Source organism: Podarcis gaigeae (assembly GCF_964106915.1).
Source record: "Podarcis gaigeae genome assembly, chromosome: 6".
Lineage (NCBI taxonomy): Eukaryota > Metazoa > Chordata > Lepidosauria > Squamata > Lacertidae > Podarcis > Podarcis gaigeae.
In genome coordinates, this window is record NC_139682.1 from 98,744,704 (window position 1) to 98,756,824 (window position 12,121).

The 12,121-nt window shown below is 48.0% G+C and overlaps 1 protein-coding gene across 1 annotated transcript; it reads left to right on the forward strand.

Moving 5' to 3' along the window:
* The first annotated feature begins 7,061 nt into the window (after nucleotides 1-7,061).
* On the forward strand, nucleotides 7,062-10,733 carry FAM78B (family with sequence similarity 78 member B). The gene is made up of 2 exons (XM_083745877.1): nucleotides 7,062-7,330; nucleotides 9,363-10,733. Exons 1-2 carry the CDS (start codon nucleotides 7,068-7,070, stop codon nucleotides 9,883-9,885), a joined length of 786 nt encoding a protein of 261 aa, XP_083602003.1. The 5' UTR covers nucleotides 7,062-7,067; the 3' UTR covers nucleotides 9,886-10,733.
* Nucleotides 10,734-12,121: the final 1,388 nt, after the last annotated feature.

Genomic DNA, 12,121 nt, shown 5'->3' on the forward strand with positions numbered 1-12,121 from the left:
ATTTCATACCAGTGGTCCATAACCGTTCCCAGTCAGCAAACATAATGTTATAACCAATGTCTTGTGCCCATTTAATCATAGCTGATTTGACCGTTTCATCCTGAGTATTCCACCTTAACAGCAAGTTGTACATTCTTGACAATACCTTAGTTTTAGGTTCTAACAGTTCCATTTCTAATTTCGATTTTTCCACCTGGAAACCTATTTTCTTATCCATATTAAATACCTCTCTGATTTGGTAATAGTGTAGCCAATCTCGCACTTTATCTTTTAGTTTCTCAAAACTCTGCAATCTCCATGTATCTCCATTTTGTTCTAATATCTCCCAATATTTCGGCCATTTGGCCTCCATATTGAGTCTTTTCAGAGCCTTAGCTTCCATAGGTGACAACCACCTTGGGGTCTTGTTTTCTAATAAATCTTTGTATCTTGTCCAGACATTAAAAACTGCTTTCCTGACAATATGGTTCTTAAATGCTTTATGAGCTCTAACCTTGTCATACCACAAATATGCATGCTACCCAAACGCATTGTTGAACCCTTCCAAATCCAGAATGTCAGTGTTTTCAAGAAGTAGCCAGTCCTTCATCCAGCAAAAAGCTGCTGATTCATAATATAGCTTCATGTCTGGCAGGGCAAACCCCCCTCTTTCTTTAGCATCAGTCAGTATTTTAAATTTTATTCTGGGCTTTTTGCCCTGCCAGACAAATTTAGAAATATCTCTCTGCCACCTCTTGAAACAGTCCATCCTGTCCACAATCTGCAAGGTCTGAAACAAAAACAACATTTTTGGCAATACATTCATCTTTATAGCAGCGATTTGACCCAACAAGGAGAGCTTCAAATTTGACCAAATTTCTAGATCTTTTTTTTACCTCTGACCAACATTTTTCATAATTGTCTTTAAATAAGTTCAGGTTTTTGGCTGTCATATTTATCCCTAGGTATTTCACTTTCTTCACCACATTTAAATCTGTCTCTTTCTGAAGCTTTTCTATTTCCGTTAAAGTCATATTTTTCTCCAATACTTCGCTTATTTAATTTAAATCCTGCCACCTGACCAAATTCCTGAATCAGTTCTAAAACTCTTTTCGTACTAGATTCTGGCTCCTGCAACGTCAAAACCAGGTCATCTGTGAAAGCTTTAAGTTTATATTGTTTGGCTCCGACCTGAACTCCTTTAACCGACTGGTCCTTCCTAATATATTCAAGAGCACCTCCAGGACCGAGATAAATAGCAATGGAGAGATGGGGCAACCCTGTCGTGTTCCTTTTTCAATTTTAACCTCTTCTGACACCACATTATTAACTATCAATTTTGCCTTTTGTTCCAAATAGATTGCTTCTAAACTATTTTCAAACCCTCGTCCCACACCCATTCCCTTAAGATTTTTCTTCATAAAACTCCAAGAAATATTATCAAAGGCCTTCTCCGCATCAATAAAAATTAGCACTGCTTTTGTATTAGTGTTCGTTTGCAATAGCTCCAATATGTCAATAATGTTCCTTGTGTTATCAGACAAATGTCTACCTGGGAGAAAGCCTGCCTGATCTTTGTGTATTACTTCATTTAACACTCTTTTCAATCTGTTGGCTAAAATATCTGCAAAAAATTTGTAATCCACATTTAAAAGGGATATGGGACGGTAGTTCTTAAGTTGTGCCTTTTCAGCTTCGGATTTTGGTATGAGTGTGATGAAAGCTTCTTTCCACGACTCCGGTGCCTTCTTCCCCTCCATAATCTCATTGCACACCTCCTTTAATGGTTGAATTAAATAGTCTTTCAAAGTCTTATAGTACTTGGAGGTTAACCCGTCCTCTTGTCTCAAATTAAAGCCCTGTGCAGCTACTTGATAGTGGGAATACAGGGCTGAGAGACAAACCTACTTAAGAGTCTCTGGCATGGATAGCTTCCAGCTGTTGATTGGTCTATCTGAATAATAATAATAATAATAATAATAATAATAATAATAATAATAATTTATTATTTGTACCCTGCCCATCAGGCTGGGTTTCCCCAGCCACTCTGGGCGGCTTCCAACAAAGATGAAAGATACACTAAAGATACATCTGAAGCCATGCAGAAGCCCTTTCTGATAAAATATCCAAAGACCCGGTTGCACGCTCAGTTATAACCCTGCATTATTGCACCATGAAATCCTTCACAAGTATTCTTGGCCCAACCATACTCAGATGCTTACGCCCTGCAGGGATTTACTTTGTTTTAGCCACTAGATGGTGCCAGGAACCAGAGATTGGAATAGCAGCAACAATAAAAGCAATTCATCAAAACCTTACAATGAACATCCGCAACAAAAATGCACAGTAGAACAAGCTGGCAATGATTTGCAGAGGTTCCTTCAAACTTTCTTACAACTTGATGACTTGATGTCAAAGAAAAAGAGCACTTTTCAAAATAGCTCTAAGAAGCCAAGTGGTTAGATCTTGCATACCTGAACTCCAACCAGTCATACCTGAGAACTAGAAAGGAACCAATGGAACACCAGTTTTTAAAAAGGAAACCATGGGCGTCCTAGAAATTAGTTGGTTAGTTTGACACCTGTCCCCAGAAAACCAGTGAGAAGTCTTGTTAAGGATAAAATAATATAGAAGACTTACTGAAGCAGAGCCAGCATGGCTTCTTCTCACGAACCTATTGGAGCTTTTTGAGAGTGTCAACAATCATATCGACAGAGGTGACATGGGTGACACAGTGTACTTGGTCTCTCAAGAAACATCCAACAAGGTACCTCACAAAAGCAAGCTTAGCCATCATAGAATGGGGTTCCCTAAGGATTGTTATTGAGACCTGTGCTTTTTAACTTGATCATAAATTATCAAGAGTTAGGGATGAGGTAGTCAAGTTTGCTGATGACTCTAAAATGTTCTGAGTCATTAAAACAAGTAGAGATTGTGAAGAGCTCCAAAAGGATCTCTCAAAACTGAGTGAATGGGTGGGGAAATGGCAAATGCAATTCATTATTTAAAAAGTGTAGAAGGATGCATTTCGGCTCAAAAAAACCCCAAACCCCAAACTCTTAATTTCACATTAATTATATTCATAGGGTCTGAGCCAGTGCTGACTTACCAGGAATCCTAGGATAGCTTGTTGGAGGTGTCAACTCAGTGAGCGTCTGGCCGTTGTGAAAAGGGCAAATTCCATGCCAGGGATCATTAGGAAAGGATTGGACAATAAAACTGCTGATATTGGAATGCCGTTATACAAATCTAGAAAAGGGGCACAAAAATGATCAAGGGGATGGCACAAAGGGAAGGCTGCAGTGTTTGAGATAATTTGGTTTATCTCAAAGGGGACATGATTCATAAAACTATGCATGCCGTGGGAAAAGTTGATAGAGAAATCTCCCTCTCCCTCACACATCACATAACTCATGGTTGTCATGGCAGCCATGAAGTCCTGAGCCATCCCAGAGGCAGTCGCCTCCTCCTCCTCACCACCGAGGTCAGCTCCATCAGCTCAGGCAGGGGGGCTGCTGGGCAGCGAGGTGGGCAGTAAACCAGCAGAATTCTTAATCTGTCCCAATTGTCCAATGCCAGGAACACTGGTGAAGCTGCATGCCCTGCTACTGGGGGCAGAGAGCAGGTGGGGGCGTGGCTGGTGCCCCAGGGGGCATGGCACACATCCCAAGGGCATGGCACACCATCCCCAGAGGCGTGGCATGTGTCCTGGGGGTGTGGCATCCAGCACAGGGGTGCGTGCAGTGCATGTCCGGGGGGGCGCTCTGCAATGGCACCCTGTTGGAATAGTAGTGCTGGGGGCGGTCTGCTCCCTCCGCACTCCCTTTCCTCCGCCAGTGGCCAGGAATGCACACTCTAGATTCCCCCCAACTGGACAGGGAGAATCCCTATAAACCACAGTCAACTCCCCCTCTCCAATTCTCAAGTCTGTCCTGATATGGTAGGTGGGGGGGGTGTTACTTTGTGTGCCATCCAGTAGAGCTGGGGTCAGCAACCTAAGGCCCATGGGCCGGAAGCAGCCCATGGAGGTCATTTGACCGGCCCATGAGCCTCCCCTGAATTGAGGTACTTGCTCGTGCGCTGCGCTAAACTGGCACAGCACAGCATGGGGACTCACTTCCACTGCACAGACGCGCACACGCAGGGACCGATCTGGCCCAGGCAAAATAAACCTTGCTGACCCCTGCAGTAGAGCTTTTCTGGTTAGTACCATGCGTTTCACACTTTGGCCCCAAGGAGGTGACAGAACTGATGGTAGCTCACTGTGACTTGTTTGCAATGCATTTTGAGGATAAAATTGTTTGCTTCTGCCAGCACCTTGACTCTGCTGCTTTAGCCGATGAATCTCAGGGGCTGTTGGGAGCATTGTCTAGCCCTGTAGTGTTGGAAGAGTTTCAATTCGAATGGCCAAAGGACATGGGCAAGGTGCTTGGATCAATCAGGGTGGCCACTTGCACTCTGGACCCTTGTCCCTCTTGGCTGATAGGAACTAGCAGGAGGGGGACAGCTGGCTGGGCCAGGGAGGTGGTTAATGGCTCTTTGCAAGAGGGGCTGGTCCCTGCCTGCTTGAAGGAGGCCGCGGTAACACCAGTCCTCCAGAAACCCCCCTGCATTCCAAAAATCTAAGTAATTACCGGCCAGCTGCCAATCTCCTCATCTTGGGCGAGGTTTATGTATGGGTATTTGTGGACTGGATCCGAGGCATCTTGTAGGAAATTGATTTTCTAGATCCATTTCAATCAGGGTTTAGGCCCAACTTGGGCAAAGAAACTGCTTTGGTTCCTCAGTATGATGACCTCTGTTGAGAAAGAGACAGGAGAAACGTGTTTTTGCTAATTCTCCTTGATCTCTCAGCAGCATTTGATACCAATGACCAGAGGTTTTCAAGCTTTTTGAGTCCACAGCTCCCTTGATCAGAGGTCGGCAACCTTAATTGGGGGATGAGCCGGTTGACGCGCCATCTGTTGGAGGATGGGCCGGAGCGTGTGCGCACGCACGCTCTTCCGGGTAGGAGGAGCGCCCATGCATGTGCGCGCACACTATTTCCGGCGCTCCTCCAACCTTGAAGTGTGCTGGAAATAGCATGTGCACATGCGCACGAGTGCTTCTCTGTACCGCATGCTTGCACACACGCTATTTCCAGCACACATCTGGGTTGGAGGAGCGCCCATGTGCATGCGCACAGGCGCCATCAACCCAGAAGTCAGTCCCTGCGCTGCGCCTGTAAGAGAGGGCAGCGAGGGGCGGCATGGGTCGCCATGGGCCAGTTAGACAAGCCTTGTGGGCCGCTACCGACCCATGGCCCTTAGGTTGCCGACCCCTGCCCTTGACCCATGGGGCTCAGGAGCTGTTATGTCACCCCTTGCCTGCAGAGCTGGCAGCCTCTCACCCTTTTTCAAAAACCCTCCCTTGGGGAGTATTCCCTCAGCCTCCTCTCCTTGGGAGTCCTCTGGGCAGCAGTGCCACCGCCCCTGGTCTCTGAGCTGCCCCCCTGCCCAAAAGAGAGGTGGCTCCTCACACTGCCCCACAGGGGCCTGGGACTTGCTGTCCATTCCCAACAGCAAGGACTGGCAGACTGGCTGGCTGGGCTCCCTCAACCACTTGCTTGCGTACCCCAAGGCTGCCTCAGCTCCTGGCAACCAGCACCCCCTGGCCAGCCCCACAGGCACCATTCATCTATGGAGCTTACAACCAGAGCTGCTGCCACAAACAGCTGTGCCAGCCTTTGGGGGGCAGAGACGCAAGACAGCCTCAGGGGAGGGAGGGAAGGAAAGAGGAACAGAAGCTAGGGTTGCCCACTGTACCCCTGATCACCATTCAAGGCACCCCAGGGTGCCACGGCACACTGGTTGAAAACCACTACCATTGACCATGGTATCCTTCTGGAGTGGCAGAATGGGTGGTGCCACTTTGTGATGGTTCTGTCCTACTTGGATGGTCTCTTCCAGACAGGGAGGCTTGAAGAGTGCTCTTTGGCCCTGTGGAGTCTTCAGTGTGGAGTTCCTTGGGATTTGATTCTATTTCCCATGCTATTTAACATATGCATGAAACTGCTGAGTGGGGTTATCTGGAGTTTTGTCACAAATATACTAATGACACACAGCCCCGCTTCTCCTATACATCTGCAGGTAAGGCAGTGGAAGTGCTGGACCGTTGTCTTGCCTTCATCTTGTGCAGAATTTGGCAACCAGATTGTTCACCAGGACAAGATGGTTTGAGCATATTACACTGAACACGGCCTATTAGTTTCCAGGGCCAATTTGAAGTGCTCAGGACTGCAATACTTCCAGGACCGCCTCTGTCCATCTGAATCAGCCCAGACCCTGCCAGCATCGTCCTCAGATGCCCATCTTGGTGTGCCTCCTCCACGAGGCCTGGAGAGCCACAAGACAAGGATGGGCTCCCCATTGGTGGGATGCTGCTCTCCCCAGGGAGGCTCACCTGGCACCTTCCTTACTGTCTTTGGCACCAGGTGAAAACGCTCCCCTTTTCTGAAGCCTTGGCTCATGAAACAATTTATGGCCTTTTAAATGGTCTGTCCTTTTGGCGCGGTGGAGTGGGGGGTGTTTTGTTTCTCATGTGTGTTGTTGCTTTTATACTGTAAACTGCCCTGTGATCTTCCCATGAAGGGCGGTATAGAAATTTAATAAACAATAGCGAAAGCAATAAAAACGATATTTTCACCCACCCCCCCACCCCCCCACCCCCATTCAACAGCACCCGGAGCAAGGCTACAGGTGTTTCCCTGTGCGGCTTCCCTTCGGCTTCCGCCCGCGCCTCTTGGGGAGCCCCCAGCCGCCGCCCCCCTGCCGCCCGCCCGCCCCGCCAGCATCCTTCCCCGCGGCGGCCCTGCGCGCTTGGGCGCCGCTGCTCTGACCCGCTTCTCCTTCCCTTCACGTGACTCCTTCCCTCACACGTGTCCCCGGCGCGCCCTGCTCGGCGTCGGAGAGGCAGCCGCCGGCGAGTGGCGGGCCCGGCGAGCAGGTGGAGCCGCCGGGCGGGCTGCGATGCTCGGGGGGCGGCGGGCGGGGGGCGGCGGCGGGGCCCCCGGGGGGCGGGCGGGCTAGCGGGGGCGGCGGGTCCGGGCCATGGGCTGCCTGCAGAGCGTGGCGTGCAAGGCGCGCGTGCGGCGGGAGCACATCGTGGTGTCGGACGTGTCGGCGTGCATCGAGCCGGGCGCCACGGCCCTGGAGGAGACCTCGCCCATCGTGCTGCGCTACCGGACGCCCTACTTCCGCGCCGCCGCGCGCGTCCTCATGCCGCCCATCCCGCGGCGCCACACCTGGGTGGTGGGCTGGATCCAGGCCTGCAACCACATGGAGTTCTACAATACCTACAGCGACCTGGGCATGTGAGTGGCGCCGGGAAGGGGGGGGGGGGCTCACCGGGTCGCCATAGGAACCCTGCGCCTCCCACAAAGATGGCTGCGCCCCCCCCCCCCCTGCTCATGGACCCCAAAGGGAGAGGCCGCCGCGGCGGAAGACACCGGGCAGGACAGCTGGGCCGGCCGAGAATGCCCCGGGAGCAAGAGCACCCCCTCGGCCCGGGGGCGGGGTGGGACGGCGCCCTTGGGAGCAGCACCTTCCTTAGCTGCTCTCTTGGGCAAAGGCTGCTCCTCCTCGCCTAGAGTTTTCTGGGGCCAAGCAGCCCAAATCGCAGCAAACCCAGGGAGGAAATTGCTGAAATGTCTACAGTTGAAATACAAGCCCCGTGGCAGCTCTCAAGTAAAAGTGAAAATGGGAGAGGTTGGTGAGTTGCGGGTCTTCTGTCCTCTCGTGTAGCTTGGCCCTCAGCTGCTTCTCTGTGGGTGTCTCTTCCCCTCCCCTTTCGATGCTCCAACACCAACAGCAACATGGTCCTTTGTGACCAGTGCTAATTGAGCCCACCTGGGCAGGTGAGTGCACCTGTCCTCATGTCACCAGGCACCCTTCTCCTCCTGCAAGAAAGCACCTTGGACAGTGCACTGCTGTGCCAACCACTGCAAAGCTACACGTCCCCCTTTAGGTGTAGCATCAGGAAAGTGAATGTTCTGTCCTGGCAGTGAATTACCTCCTGTTGCTAGAAGACTCAACATCACTTTGGAGCTCCTTTTCATGTGGTTGTCTTGGGCCTCATGATGATTTGGAATAACTTGATACACTTGAGCTCTTATCCTTCCTAATCAGCAATCATAATGATATTTGATTTTTACATAACAAGCCCAAATCATCATCCCTCCACCACCGTGCTTGACAGTTGGCATGAATTGTTTGTGCTGATATGCTGTGTTTGGTTTTCACCAAACATGCTGCTGTGCATTACGGCCAAACATCTCCACTTTGGTCTCATCTGTCCAAAGGACATTGTTCCAGAACAATGTTTGTTTTTCAGTTGCAGTAAGATCCTACCACAGTAGATATATTAATATTGGAGGTGCGGAAAGACTCTTTGTTATTTAAGTGAACAATGGAATGGGGTAGAAATTGAGGTATGCACATGTGTGTGAGAGAGAACCTGCATCTTAGAAGCTCTTGCGGGTGCTCCCTGTTGGATTCTCATAGATCTACTGCATAGCCTTCTATGTTCCCCTAGTGTGAAGGTCAGATTTTAGAGCAGAAAACATCTGTGGCCCACCAGATGTTTCTGGAGCACAACTCCTATCATCGCTGGCAATTGGCCTAAAGAGAGTTGGATGGCGACAGCATTGGGATGGCCACAGGTTCCTTATCCCTATTTTAGAGAGTGACGTAGTATCTCAAAGAGCAGCACTACATTTTACCAGAAGAGTGATTAGCAGCAGTTCAATTAGAAGGGGACAGGTTAACGATGCTCTTGGTGTAGCACTAAAGTAATTGCTATCCCTGTTCTCTTTCTCTTGGGTTCCCTTTGTTCTCATACTGTGAAATGGGGTAGATAGATAAAAGTGGATCCAAACCTGAATCCATCCCTCCTACTGGAATCCCTGAGGTTGATGTATTAGCGTGCTGGAAAGTGCTGGGCACAGTCAGCTTCCTGCTGCTTCAGTGGCATCATTGCAAAAGTTGCCAGTGAAGGGATGCTGTCTATGTGAGAAGGTTGTGTCACAATCAATACATACTAGCCAAAGCTATTTGCTTAGAAGGCTGTCTGCTGCTGAAGTGTTGTACATCATTTTACTTCAGCTCTTTTGCCATTTAGAGTGGTAGTTTTTAATCTTTCCAGGCCTGGGAAATACATTTAGATCCAACCTGAAGCATAGGACTCACTTTTAGTATCTTTTCTATACCTTTTATTGTATTTTTAGTCTTTCATTCCCCTTGCCCTCCTATTTCCCCCCTCTTCCCTCTTGCTCTTAAACATTCTTAGCAACTGTTAATACAGCTCTTAACCCATGTTTTTATTTTGTTTTTGCTTTGCCCCTCTAGGTCAAGCTGGGAACTTCCAGACTTGAGAGAAGGGCGTGTAAAAGCCATCAGTGACTCTGATGGAGTGAGCTACCCCTGGTATGGGAACACCACAGAAACAGTGACCTTGATTGGTCCCACCAATAAGGTCTCCAGGTTCTCCGTCAGTATGAATGACAATTTCTACCCCAGCGTAACGTGGGCTGTTCCTGTGAGTGACAGCAACGTGCCACTACTAACCAGGATCAAACGGGACCAAAGCTTTACGACGTGGCTAGTAGCCATGAATATGACCACCAAGGAAAAGATTATTTTGCAGACTATAAAGTGGAGGATGCGAGTGGACATTGAAGTTGATCCCATGCAACTCTTGGGCAAGCGAGCCCGGCTAGTGGGGAGGACTCAGCAGGAGCAGCCCAAAATTTTGAGCAGAATGGAACCCATCCCACCAAATGCACTAGTGAAACCCAATGCCAATGATGCCCAGGTCCTTATGTGGAGACCCAAAAGAGGACCGCCTTTGGTAGTGATACCACCCAAATAAAAAATACACTTGATGGTATCAATGAGGGCTTTTGCCACCACTGGCATGGATAACTGAGCCAAAGAAGACCTCTGTGTTCACCTGCCTTTTGCGATACAAATGCAAAGAGGGCTTCTTCAAGACAGCGTGAGATCGCAATGGCCAGTGCTAGGCCACAGTAGAGTAGCTGGACCTATGGACTTCGGAAGATTTGTTTCACACTTTGAGTGTGTTCTCATGTGGAAAGAGGCTGAAACACAGAGATCCAGAGTTTGATTTCCAGTGCCTGTGGCCAATGCTGCTTCCCAGCCAACTAGATGTAGTCCTGGAGGCTGTTCTTACCAGACATTCAGTGCAATGCCTGCTCTTTGGGTTAAGACAGGAAGGGATGGCATATTCCCACAACATGATACCTATGCATTTTGATTGATAATCAATATTATCACCTGCTCATTAGAAGGAAGAAAATGTTTACAAAGGGGGGGGGGGGGGGACAAGAATGCCGTCTGTTAAGCTTCACATTTGTAGAAAGTGCAGCTTTATCCCGAGGAAACTGTCCATGGTGCTGAACTAAAACACATTTTGAACTACCAATAATATCACCCACTCTCCCTCTTTCTGGGGCTAATTGATTCGGCCTCATCGGGTTCAGACCTTTTGCATGTTTCTTGGTGTGTTTCAAGTAGTTGTAAGTGTAGGAGTTCTGCCATAGTTTTCTATGCTGTGGGTGAAATGCGAGGCAAATCAACTGGCTACACCTTAAAAACAAAACAAAATGAAAAACCACACACCATCCCCAGTTCTGCTTTTTATCCAAGCACAGTTAATCTGTATTTCAGAAGATTGCCTGTGCACAGTATGTTTCTCCAGCACAGAAAAGCCCAGGCACAATATTGCTCAGTGTTTGGGGGGTGGGTTGGAGTCTAACAATCTTGGTATGTTGTTTCTGCCATAGGAAGATTGAGATTGCCATTGAACAAGGAAAATGGGTAATGCTGGAAACACTACTTCTTTCCATATCCTCCCAATCAGTGACAGTTTTGCTCATGGTGGAGAAAAGACTGGGAGAAAGAACACCACCTGGAGCAAAAGCGTTATCTTGTTAATGGACAGTCAGAGCTGGACAGAAACTCACAAGGTTAGGTCCACTGACTGACTGACCGACCGACCTACCTACCTACCTATTTATTTATTTATTTATTTATTTCCCACTTTCCTCCAAGGAACAGAGGATGGCATACATGGCTCCCTCATTTTGTCTTCACAACAGCTCTGTGAAGTAGCTTAGGCTGAGAGAGTATGACTTGTCCAAGATCATGAAATTACCTTCATGGCTGAGTGGGGATTTGTATCTGGGTTGCCAAGTCCTTGTCCAACACTATTTGAAAATGCATGACATAGAGGGAAGGTTTTCTGAAAATTATTCCTTTCCCATATTTAATGTAGTTAAGGAAAGTATTATTAGATCATCCCATATTTGAGGAGGAATTTTTGATTTTATGTAGGATAAATGAAGATTGGAAGGTAATGGGAACTTCTCTTGAGCATTTGTTAGAACCACAGATTGGTAGCATCTTTGCTTATGATGGTGATGGTGTCCTAGCAGGAAAGGGAAGAGAACCTATGGAGTTTAGCTCCTGTGAAATCTCCAGAGATGTGCAGTCAGCTTACTTCTCTTTCTGCTCTGTTGCTGACTCTCAGCCAACACCCGTTCTGGAAAACTGGGAGGAGGAACACAGTGCCTCAGTGACTATAGCTCCAAGCTTTGGTTTTTGGTTCTCCAACTGTGGAAACGGAGCATTAAAAAGCTTTTGAGCAAAATTAGTGTAGAAAAGTGTGTAGAAGATCAAAACTACTGACATTAACTCCCAGAATAATGTGAACATACTACTTCAGATAGAAAATGTAGATGAGAGATAAACAGAAGTTGAAGATTTATGTTGTGAATTACTGTATAACAAACATTTGGTTGCAGAATCCATAATAGCACAGCACATGGGGCCTTTTTGTGGATTCCCTCCATAATTCTGCAAGTGGTCAGCTACTGGCCTTAAGAATTTAAATTCTCAAGTGAACAGAGATTGGCATTCCTAAAGAGTTCTTCATCTAGTCCCATCTCTTTTAGAGCTATGATTTCATTAGTCTCCAGGTTCCTCACTCAGCTCTTCAGCTGAAGTGCCCAGGCAGGTCTGATCAGAGCAGAATAGAGGGGTATTTGTCGTGATCCGGGCACTATATTTCTGTTGATGTAGCTTAG